Source organism: Sciurus carolinensis, chromosome 5 (genome assembly GCF_902686445.1).
Source record: "Sciurus carolinensis chromosome 5, mSciCar1.2, whole genome shotgun sequence".
Taxonomy (NCBI): Eukaryota; Metazoa; Chordata; class Mammalia; order Rodentia; family Sciuridae; genus Sciurus; species Sciurus carolinensis.
The window spans coordinates 47,012,656-47,025,454 of record NC_062217.1 but is presented as its reverse complement, the minus strand read 5'-3'; the positions used below and the strand labels follow the sequence as shown (position 1 = coordinate 47,025,454).

Sequence of the window (12,799 nt, the reverse complement as noted above, 5' to 3'; positions counted from 1 at the left end):
CCCCGCTTTCTGAAACCTCAGTCCTTAAAAGGAGTACCAGACGACCAATTTAAAAATGTTAGTTAAGTAAAGGGAAGTGTTAATGCCAACACAAAAGTACTTAGAAAAATCAGTCTATTAATAAATAAAAATAGATAAAGGAACAAGAAAAGAAGGGAAGAAGAATGTAAAAAGTATAAGAAGTAGAAAAATAGGGAACAGGTGAGGGTAAGAAAACAAGTACCATTACAGCTAAATGTACATGGGTGGTTCCTTTGGGTTCTTTAATGGTTCTGTTTCTGTTTTGATTTTCTTTAGGTACAGGGATCTAAGTTGGCTTAATTGGATTTATCATGATTTTATAGGTAAAATAAAGCTTTCTATTTTTTCTGATTGTTCTTCCCAAATATATACTTTTAATTCACAGATAACTTCATAAATTTATGGGATAGAATGTGGTGTTGCAATATATATATATATATGCAATATATATATATATATATATGCATTATGGAATGAGTAAATCAAGCAAATTAACATCCCTCCCTATTCTCACTGCCTCACTCTCTTACCTCACCTTCCCTCACCCCCCCCCCCAAAAAAAAGTTCTCCAACAAATTTCCTAGTTGCGTGGTGATGACCATGGTACAGAAGTTTGCCAAAGCCAATTCAGAGGCCTAACAGATAATGGTCATTGGTCTTCCACATTCACAACTTAAACACTGCAGATCCACGTATCATGTATTTGGATTATTTCTAGAAATTCAAAGACTTGGTATAAATTATACAGTCTGAATTAAAAGAGATCAATGGCTTCTTCTAAACCTCTGTGCATGGGTGGGTGCATACCTGTAAGTGTTTGACGATGTTTACTACTTCCCTGGTGGAATAAGGATAGCTAATAATGCCCTGGTCAGCCAAATTCCTAAGCTCCCCAAAGGCAGCCACAAGCTTCTGAAGGATGGGCTCAGGCACGTTTGGTCCATACTGTTTGAGCATCTCAAGTTCTGAGTGAGGCTTGGGGTTGTCAACTGCATGGCAGCTAAAAATGTCACCTAAGGGAGAAAGAAGATTCACATTTATCATGTGACTAATCCATTATAATGCCACTGGATAAAATGCAGTACTTGTTTGAAGAGTCACTGGTTGCTCATCAAAGCACAGAAAGTCCATCCAAAAATAGTGTGGTAAACAGAAGAAAAGAAATGACTGAAGTGGAAGAAATCTGGGTGATGGTGATTTATTCTGCATGAGTCTTTTTCCCTATTAAAAATGATATAACACTTGAATAAATGCTTCCTGGGATACTGCAATACAAAGGTAAAGTCTCCTCTATATCTCTGCCAATGTCACTCCCTCTCTAAAAGGCACTCGGTGGTAACAGTTCAGGACATCTATTTCTCTAGACCTGATTTAGTACTCTTAAAATAGATGTATACATGTAGACAAATGTAGTTTTAGTAATTTATTCATTTTCCACTAATAAGAGTATATTTTTCATATGGTTCTGAAATTGCCTTTTTAATTTTAATAAATATTGAAGATCTTCAGAAATTATGTATATCCATCTTATGTGAATGCTTTTTTTATGCATTCTAAAAATGGAGAATTAGTATCATCATTCCTCAAATAAATTATATCTTGTGTAGATTGCTAAAATATATTTTAGAGGAGAGTTTTAGAAAAGGAAAACTGCAGAGATTTTTTAAATTTAAATCAAGAAAAGGTATTCTAAATGCAAAATATTTAATCTGTTATTTAGACAAGAAAAGAATTAGAGAAATGCACTTTATTCTCAAAAGAAGGATGAATTTATCATGCTGAGTCATAAAATTCTTTGATCCATAATCTAAAAGAACAGGTACAAAGGGAATTAAAATAAATAAACTTAAATTATTTACTGGGTTCATTTGAGAAAAGAAGACACCTAGCCAGGAAGCAGTAAGATCTTACTTTGATTTAGAAACCACCTGAATAAAGTTATTATGTGTGTGATTGTGTGGGAGTGGGTGTCTGTGCATGTATGTGTATATATATGTGCATGTGTATTTAAAAGTAACTCAATTAAAATGAAAGCCATAACTTCTACCTTTTATCTCATACAGTTTTCAAATACAAACATATAGAACAGTTTTTACTATTTTTGCTGAAAATTAAATTTAACACTGATACAAAAAGATAATCAGGCCCACATTTATTCATTCATTAAGTAATTAATAAACATCTATGTGCCAAGTACAATCCTAGGTACTTTATATGCATTTATGTATTTTATATGTATCAAAAATTCCCTATCCTAGTGAAGTTTATATTCTGGGACAGGAAGATAAATGTTAACTATTATAAAGTACATGTTTCAAAGAAAAAAGAAAAAGAAAGGCATAAAATAGGAAAGTAGAAGTAGTTATGGTGGTGAAGATCAGCCAGGTAGAACTCATTGAGAAGGTAACATCTGAGAAAATATAGATATCTGGGGGAAGAGCATCCTAGGCACTGAGTAAAGCTAATGAAAGACCCTCATGCAAAAATGCCTGGCATGTGAAAGAAAAAGGAAGAACAGAATGACTGGAACAGAATGAATGATAGAGCAGTTGACAGCAGGACAGGGCAGGAGGTCAGAAAGACAAGATGTGGGAGACATCTCTCACAGGACATTACAGACTGTTATAAAGACTACTTACAGTCAAAGTAAAGTGGGAAGCCAGGGAGGAATTTTAACAAAATAATGAAAGAATGGACCGCTGTGTTGAGAAGAGACTACAGAAGGGTATTGGGAAACAAATGCCCATGGATCTGTAGCATTATAGCATATCTTATTGGCAAAGGCACTGACTCTACTGACTATATTTCTAAGAATGTTTGGAAAAAAGCAAATATCTTTACCTCTGGAACAACATAAGGCATACTTATTGTCTGTAATAAAAGATTTGGATTACCTAAGATCAAGGTTCCTCTCCTGTAAAGCATCTCATGCAAATGCAGGAATCATTGGGTCCTCTTTGTGCTATCCTGTGGGACCTAGGCCTTGAGAAACTGGTACAAATGCTGATTCCCTGACCACTGCTTTTGCCATGAGTAATAATCCTTCCTCTTCCTCTGACCCAGGAGTCCAGTGTCTTCTCTCATAAAACTGTGGCAAGCTAATTTGTTAGGTGAAAGGTAGGTAGGGTAAAATCTTAAGTCCTTCACAATCAAGACAAAAGGCAACAGTGGAAACAGGGAGACCCATTAGAGAACCATTAGGAATAATTCAGATGAGAGACTAAGGTGGCTTAGATCAGAATCATAGTCAATGGAAGTGATGAATGTAATTATAATATGATATAATTATGATGTAATATAATGAATACAACATAATTCTGAATACATTTTGAGGATAGAGACATTAAGATTTCATGATAGATGGTAATAAATCAAGAGGAAAGAGAAAAGTCAAGAAATATTTTTTGGTCAAAGGAAGACAGGAGTTATCAATTGAATGAAAAAAAAAAAGACTATAAATCAAGAAAAGTAAATTCATTGTGGACATGTTAGATCCAAGATATAGGAGCTATTGAATAGGCAGTTGGATGTCAGCATGGAATTTCGAAGACAGGTCTGAAATGGAAATAAAAATTTGGAAATAACAAGAATATAAATGGTATTTACAAACATAACATGTTCTGATTTTACCAAGGAATGAGTATAGATAGGTAAAAGAGAACTAGAAACATTCTACCAAGCATCCAAAAAAGAGACTGAGAAGGAACAGTTAGTAAGTAGAAAGAACCCAAAAAAGCAGGTGGAAGAGAACTGGAAGTCAAATATAAGAAAGTGCATTAAGGAAAAGAGGGTGACCAACTGTGTCAACTCTATTCAGTACTACTGTAAGATTAAATGATGATTACACAGCAATCACCAGATTTAACAGGAAAAGTCCCTGATAACCTAGACAAGAATGTTTCTGCAGAGAGAGGGGAACAAAAATCTTACAAGAATGAACTTGAGAGAATGGTGAAGAAGAAATGGAGATAGCAAATACAGACAATTCTTCTGAGCACTAAAAACTTGTGAGGAGTTAGGCTACAAAGAATAGTAGAAGAATCCAATAGCAGCTGGCAAAAAAAAAAAAAAAAAAAAAAAGGAGGAGAATGATTAAGAGGGTCTTTTTTTAAGATTGAAGAAATCTTAAAAGGAAACAAAGTTGATTGCTGATGGGAACAACTGAACAGAGACAGAAACTGCTGCTACAAGAGAGGGAGGGCAAAATTGTTCAAGCTGTATCCTTGAGAAGGTAGAATTGTGTGCTCATCTGGAGGAACTGGTTTTGATGAAAGTGTGAACAGTTTACCAGGAAACAGTGGGAAAACAGAACACTGTGGGTGGAATATTCTGTGGTAGTAAATCTATGGACATGAATTCCTAATTACTTTCATTTTTTTCTCAGTGTAGTAGGAAGCCAGGAAAAAATAACAGGCCTCTGGAAAGCAAGTCAGGAAACTGAATCCTGGTTAGGAATGGGTCCTCCATATCTAACTGGTGGTATGGACTGGTAGGAAAGTGAAGGAGACTTTTTCTTCTATGTTTCAATTTCTCACAGGTGAGTGCAGAAGTATTATATAATTTTAAAGCAAACAGTGTTAGAGCTATGAGAAGAGAAAATCTGAATTATTTGCCTAGGAAAAAAAGAAAGTGAAAAACTAGGGAGGCACAGTGTGATTGCACTAAGGGACACTTGAGGTCCCTAGTCAAGAAAAGTGAGGTTGGTCAGAGTGGTTTTGTGCTTTTTATAATCACATTCAGCTGCACATGTGTAGGTTCCATATGTCAGAGAGCTGACAGGAAACAGCTGACAAGGAAACTGAAGATGTATGCAAGAGAGCAATAAATGTGAAGGATCATAGAATATAAGCTGGGTAAGGTGGGAAAAAGGCTGGGCAAAGAAGGGAGTGGGCAAGTGAAGAGGTGGTAGGATTGGAGCTTCCTAATTGGTTTGAAGGGTTGCAGGATTTGGGATATTTCCTTAGAAGCAGTAGCAAGAAAGATTGGAGGTGGTACAATGATGAAATGAGATTCCCAGGAAAAGTTAAAATAGAATTATAAGATTGAGATTATAGAAGGGTTTCAGTAATTAAAACTACAGTACGGCCATGGGGGTGAGTGGCCAAGGTATAATATGGGATAAGATCACTGGAATAAAAACATCCAAGAAGCCATAAGTCCAGAGAGTTGGAAGGGCCGCATGCATTATACTGCAAACAATCCCAGAGGAGTAGCATTGGACCAAATGTCAGTGAACAAAGAAAAAAAATCAAGGAAAAAGGACAAGGAGGTAGATGTCAGCAACAAGGGGTTGCTTCATGGTATAGTCTGATGAAAGGAGATATAAAGCTAGGAACTTTTAGGGAAGAAACAAAGAGAATGACCCAGAAATAGCAATAAGACACAAAGACTCTTTTACTTCGTCTAGACCCAGTATGAGAGAAACACACACACACACTGCACAAAAGGACTTCAGTGGAAGGAGTGACCACAGGGAGGCCTGAAATTTCATCTGAGTCACAGTGGATTTCAGGAATCGGGGGTGGATGGAAGATGGAGACGGAATAGGGAATTAATGTTCTTGTAGACATTAAAATTAATATGATGGGGTGACCTATGAAGAACCTGGATAAAAAGAAGAACTCGAACCTTTCACACTGGAAACAGTTACAAGTTTACTTCAGTGTGTTCACATTGCTACATTTGTAAGAGTATCAGTAATACATGAACTGTTAATGGCCTTTAAAGTAATATCGGTGTATAGTAAAAAAAAAAATACAAAAACAGTAAAATGAACAAATTATATGTCCATTCCTAACTTTTAAGGCAAACAACCCTCCTTTCTTGCCAGTTTTCTGTGATAAGAGAAATTCTATACACGTAAAATGCGTATACATATCTCTTCTGCCCTGAAAAAAAAAAAAAAAAAAACTCAGAGTACTTTACCACTTTCAGGACTTATTGTATTTTAGGTGTTTCTTTTCTTGCTATTACAAACCATGCTGTATTGCCTACACCTGCACTGAAATCAGGTCAATTCCTTGCTGTGCAATTGCTAGACCAAAGATCCTATGAGAAGACTCACCTTGCCTCATGTTGAATCTGAGTTCAGAATTACATACCTGCCAAAATTAAGTTTATTCCAGGGCCTCTAATCAGTGTGAATGCATTTCCTCAGAGGTGTCTTAGCCCTTTTCATAGTTAGGGAAATGTGACAAAAACAGACATTAAAAACACTTCTTATTTCATTCCATGAAACTCTGAACAACATAGTTTAATGTAATTGTTTAAGAAAATAAGTTTCTGGAATCAGGTTGACTTAGATATGAAGCCCAACTCTACATGTCATTAGCTAACTGACTATAGAAGAATTATCTCTCTGAATATAAGATATACAGGGTAATTATGGTGGTACAACACAGGGCAAGCTATGATAGCCATTCTGGCACTGTCATTAACATTATTATTGTTAATGTGATGGTTATTATTATTATTATTATTATTACTGTTTTTACCTAAGGTGCCAAAGAAATCATTGCCTAAGAAAGGAAATCCAGGTCTGTTGGCTAGAACAATCATCCTAAAATCAGGATGAATCACTATAACATTTTCTCGTCCATCCACGTTGGCAGAATCTGAAAAACAAAATTTCCATTTATTCTTTATTGATACTTAATAATTTTTAAGAATACCAAGTTACTGACTTTAACTTAAGTAGTCATAGTGACAATTGAATTGCAGAAAAACTTAATTGAGAAAGTTTGCTCAAGAACAAAATACCGATAAAGCATATACTAAATTCTAAAAGAACTTACACATTTATGTAAATTCAAAATATATCAAAAAGCAAACCTATCCATACACTGTCTTATGATACTTAAACCTGGATTGAGATGTTAATATTCTTGAAACAAATAAAAAAGATAAAAATTCATAATGAGATACAAGGAATACCCAAGGCAAAAATCTACAGTCTTTCCTTTTATCAGCTGCATCTCTTTGCACAGAGCATTAGAGTATGCGGCTTAAGACACCATTCCTGTTTAGGTCACACACCCTACAACCTAACTACATAAAATAAAGGTCTTGAAAACTTTGTCAATTCATTAGTCAAAAGCTGACTCGTTTCCAATTAGGGGATTCTAATATAATAAAAGAAGTAAACTCAAGTTGACTAGAGCTTGGTTTATGCACATGTTTATGGCACAAAAGGAACTAAATATTACCATCTCCTGGTTGATGTACATTCCAGATAGTGTCTGAGCTGCTAGTAAGAGCTTTATTATGGTTATTTTAAGAAGAACCACCTGCCATCTGGGTTTATTTAGATGTTAGCCTTAGGCTGTTCAACTTTAAAACATGATGGTTGTGACACACCTGGAGTTTTGAGATGAGTCTGTAGAACCAACAGGCACAATCATTTATGTTCCCAAACAGTAATCTTTCAATGTGCCACATATGCATGTGCTAATACAAAATAATATAATAATAGTTTTAACATTTGATCCCCACGAACTTTAGTGCTGTGAAAAACAGAAGTATGCAGCCATAGGCAAAATTTAATCATTCAATTAAAACAAATATGATAATAAAAATGGAGAATTTTTAAAATAACACAAGAATAATGAAAAAAGGTCTGGAATTGATGGCTCAAAAGAGCTTCAGGTGCTTTTATTGAAAATATCATCTACATGGAGTGTACCTCAGTAGTAGAACCCATGCTTACCATAAAGCCCTGGGTTCAGTGCCCAGCACCACAAAAACAAACAAAATGAAACAAAACAACAATAACAAATTCTAGTCACATACAATCATGCTTGAGTTTGGAAATTATTTTGCCCCCTCTACTTGTAGAATATCCTTCAAAAACATATCAGAAAATAGAGGGCTGCCATGAAATAATCACTCTTGAACTATAACTTTGTTTTAGCAACTCTTTCTTCCTACTTCCTGTCTTCATAATACCTCTAGTACCTCTAGAATTCTACTTCAAGCACAATTCTAATCCTGAGAGTCTGAAAAGATGTTAAGAGACAGTATTCACACTAATTCAAATTCTTGTTTTTTCATAAACTCATTATGAAATTAAAATATGAGAATACTGTTATTAGTGATGAATTGAGGCAAGCTTAACAATGATAATATTGGAGGAACACTGCTGTGATGGTCAACGTGTACCTTTTGAATGGGGTCTTCTTTACACTTTTAGTTATTAGTCCTAATTTGTTTGTTTACTAGGATATTAGATATGTATTTTCAATGGCTAGTCTTTTCAGGATACAAAAATTTGAAACTAAAAGGTACAAAATCTTCTTACATTGTATTAGACAAACATAATATTCTTTATAGGTTAAATATACTGATGAGATTTCTATATTTTTTTCATAACAATAACAACAAAAAGGACATGTGAATGGGAACAAGGAGATAATCTAAAATCTACTTCCTGCCATAGAAATGTGTAATGTGTATGTATGTAAACACAAATACATAAATATTTATATATGTGTGCATATGTATAAGCCTAGGAAATTTAATAATTATATTGAGTTAATAAGTGTTAAAATTTCAGATATTATTTTAATTCATTTTTATTTTAAACAAATGGGATACATCTTGTTTCTCTGTACATGAAGTAGAGGCATAACATTTGTGTAATCATACATTTACATAGGGTAATAGTGTTTGATTCATTCTGTTATTTTTTCCTTCCCCCCATCCCTCCCACCCCTCTTTTCCCTCTATACAGTCTCTCCTTCCTTCATTCTTGCCCCCCTCCCACCCCCCCATTATGTGTCATCATCCACTTATCAGTGATAGCATTCATCCTTTGGTTTTTTGAGATTGGTTTATCTCACTTAGCATGATATTCTCCAATTTCATCCATTTGCCTGCAAATGCCATAATTTTATTATTGTTATGGCTGAGTAATATTCCATTGTATATATATATAGCACATTTTCTTTATCCATTTATCAATTGAAGGGAATCTAGGTTGGTTCCACAATCTGGCTATTGTGAATTGAGCAGCTATGAACACTGATGTGGCTGTATCTCTGTAATATGCTGATTTTAAGTCCTTTGGGTATAGGCCAAGGAGTGGGATAGCTGGGTCAAATGGTAGTTCCATTCCAAGTTTTCTGAGGAATCTCCACACTGCTTTCCAGAATGGCTGCACTAATTTGCAATCCCACCAGCAATATATGAGTGTACCTTTTTCCCCACTTCCTCTCCAACATCTATTGTTGCCTGTATTCTTGATAATCACCATTCTAATTGGGGTGAGATGGAATCTTAGGGTAGTTTTGATTTGCATTTCTCTTATAACTAGAGAAGTTGAACATTTTTTCATATATCTGTTGATTGCTTGTAGATCTTCTTCTGTGAAGTGTCTGTTCATTTCCTTAGCCCATTTGTTGATGGGATTATTTGTATTCTTGGTGTAGAGTTTTTTGAGTTCTTTATAGATTCTGAAAATTGTGCTCTATCTGAAGTATGAATGGCAAAGATTTTCTCCTACTCTGTAGGCTCTCTCTTCACATTGCTGATAGTTTCCTTTGCTGAGAGAAAACTTTTTAGTTTGAATCTATCCTAGTTATTGATTCTTGCTTTTATTTCTTGTGTTATGGGAATCCTGTTAAGGAAGTCTGATCCTAAGCCGACAAGTTGAAGATTTGGACCTACTTTTTCTTCTATAAGATGCAGGATCTTTGGTCGGATTCCAAGGTCCTTGATCCATTGTGAGTTGATTTTTGTTCAGGGTGAGAGGGGTTTTGTTTCATTCTGTTGCATATGGATTTCCAGTTTTCCCAGCACCATTTGTTGAAGAGGCTATCTTTTCTCCATTGCATATTTTTGGCCCTTTTGTCTAGTATGAAAAAATTGTATTTATTTGGGTTTGTGTCCGTGTCCTCTATTCTGTACCACTGATCTACCTGTCTATTTATATATGTGTGTTTATGTATAAGCCTAGCAAATTTAATAATTATATTGAGCTAACAATAAGTCTTAAAATTTTAAATATTAAAAAAATAAATCACACAAATAATGGAGAAAGGAATCCATAAAACATGTTAGTATTCTCAAGGTAGAAAAATATGACACTGATTTCTACTAATATTACCACTGAAATTTTCAAAAATGCCTTCCTGGCTATAGAAAACAAAACAAAGGGCTCAGGAAATAACTCAGTGGTAGATTATGTGCTTAGCATACATGAGGCCTTAGCTTCAATCTCCAGCCCCTCAAAAAAGAATAAAACTGACAAAGCCAGATTTAGCTGTTACTTTTTATAAATTATTATCAACTTGGACAATTTAATTTATATTGAATTTATGCCTATTGCTTGTAAGTAGCCAGCTGTGTTAATACCAAAGATATAAAAATTGCATGTATGAAAGTAAACACTGACGTTTTAATACTCACTTGCCACAATTCGTCTTCCATCTGCTAGAATCATTTCTCCATTTTCTACTAGAGTTTTCAAAATACATGTGACATTTGTTGGGGCTTTGTCTGCTTCATCTACTACCAGAACATGACCCAACTTTACTGCTTTTACCTTTGAAGACAAAAAAATGTATCTAAACAAACAAATACAAATAAATAAAAGCAACCATTCCTAAAGCTTCATCACTTAGTGCTTTGGATTTGTAATAGCTAGTTTTAAGTTACAGCTACACACTACCATACACACTAAAAGTCTGTAGCAGAGCTTAAAACAGAATTTATGTATCTCTACCAGAATCTTCACATAGTCACTAAATTGTCAACTTCACAGGAATCCTTTCATTTACCTTCAGTTTAGAATTATTCCTGTGATGATGATACCCAACAAAATTTCGCACCTAGAGTAGGGAGATGTAAACAAGTATAATAAATAGAGAAATCAAAGTGTCATAGAAGTTAAGAGGAGTTGAGATAACATAAGCAATTGTGTTAGAATACTGCATTTATTCTGGCTCTTAAAAAGAGTGTAAAATTTTAATATTATAATAGACCAGAATGCATGGTCCTGGAGATGTGGTATTCAAAACAAAGAGAAGCAGTGGTCAAACTGCTGGAGTATATTTATTGAAAAGTGAATATGAGTAAACTATGTTGACTGAAACAGAAGTCAAATGTAAAAAAAGAGAAACAGCACTAGAAAAGTAGATTGGGTTTCTACTACTAAGGATCTTGATTTCCAGACCAAGAAATACATACCTTCCCTCATTAAAAAATGGGATATAATTTAATATTTGTGACTTCAGACATGATAGAAATAGAGCACGGAGCTACACTTTAGGATATTTAATCTGGTAGCCATACACAGAATAGACTAGAAGGGAATTACTACAACAATTTGGTTAAAAAGGGTTTGTTTGGGACTTGAGTAAGGGTCAGTATTAAAAAAACATAAATAAAAAGTTTTAGACTGATCTGAGGAGTTCTGCAGAGGTAGAAAATATAGTTTGGGCAACTGTTTGAACACTAAGAGGGGAAAGGAAAAAGGAGTCTTAGGATTTGAGTAACTGTGTGAATGGTGACATGATGAAATAAAGATAAAAACTGAAAACTCTTAAAACTCTTCCCCGGGGGAGGGGGAGTAGGAAGAAATATTCAATGAATTTAAATTTAAATTTAAAGATTGTTTTTAAATTGCAAGAAATATCTCATAACATCATGAACTCTTAAGTTTTTCTGATTGCATAATTGTGATAAATGATTTCAAGGAAATAAAGGTCATTAAATAGGTGATTTCTTTTACCACAAATATTTTATAAAGAATTAATAAGAGATTTAAAAAAAAAAATCATTAAGGCTTAAAAGTAAATTTAAGGTAGAAAAAGAAAACAAGGAGCTTTTATCCCCAACCCCATCTCTGCACAGATATAAGGAAAGTGGGGTCCAACCCAGGAGGCTTTAGGCAGGAGATCCGAGACTCATATCTCTGGGTCTGGACCACAGAGGTTCCATGATGGCTTACTGGTTGTGCAGGAATTTTCTGTACAGGGACACATGCCTGGTAGGCTGGGATTTCCCTGGGTCTCAGATGGGAAGCTGTGGACTGGATCTCCCCAGCTTCCCAAAACACTAATACTTCATTAGATAAAATCACTTTATTAGATAAAGCCATTAAAAAAAACTTTTTCTAGAAGTATTACCTAATTTTGAACTGTATACGTTTGAAAACTGAAAAATTAAGAAAAAAATTCTAGAAATCAGTAGAGAACTTCTGTAGTTCCCTAAATATCTCTCCTTCTTTTTCTCTTTCTCTGACAACAGAACAGAATTTTTTAAATGCTATTTTCCCAATAATTTACATTTAAATATCTACTCCTAAAATGACACCTGAACAAGTGCATTCTAGTCTGAAATACGTTAGAATCTATGGGAGATTTCTTCTACTTACTCACAGGGTGAAACACAGGTATCATTTTAAAATATTTAAAATATTCATATAATTGGATTACTAACCAAAGGTGAGTCTTCATACACAATCAGTCCATCTTTAACTGAAGGCTGAAGAGTTAGCGTTTGTACTGTGGTGTCCCTAAGGTTAAACCAACACATTTTATAGTTAGTAAGGAAATAAACTGATGTTTGATTACAAATAAAATACCACACAGAACTTCTTTTAAAATTTTTGTTCACCATCCTGCATTTCTGAATAAAAATAAAAATGATGAGTGAAATTTTATCCAGCAACAGTATCTTATTAAATTAATATAAATTAAAAGGATTTGGGAATTAATCTAGGTTTACAGATTAATCAGGTTCTTTTTCTTTACTCCTTTGTGATCATTTCATACCTCAG

General features: G+C 34.3%; 1 protein-coding gene across 2 annotated transcripts in view; it reads right to left on the bottom strand.

Moving 5' to 3' along the window:
- Positions 1-12,799, bottom strand: part of Vwa8 (von Willebrand factor A domain containing 8) — a 461,451-nt gene that overhangs the window by 185,179 nt on the left and 263,473 nt on the right. For both annotated transcript variants that reach the window (XR_007108713.1, XM_047552395.1), the window contains exons 22-25: positions 12,460-12,535; positions 10,426-10,561; positions 6,516-6,635; positions 829-1,034 (exon numbers count right to left, since the gene is read on the bottom strand). Coding sequence is in view for 1 of the 2 variants with exons in the window: in XM_047552395.1 (XP_047408351.1) it covers positions 829-1,034; positions 6,516-6,635; positions 10,426-10,561; positions 12,460-12,535 (538 nt within the window). In the remaining variant the exon portion in view is untranslated. The remainder of the gene's footprint in view (positions 1-828; positions 1,035-6,515; positions 6,636-10,425; positions 10,562-12,459; positions 12,536-12,799) is intronic.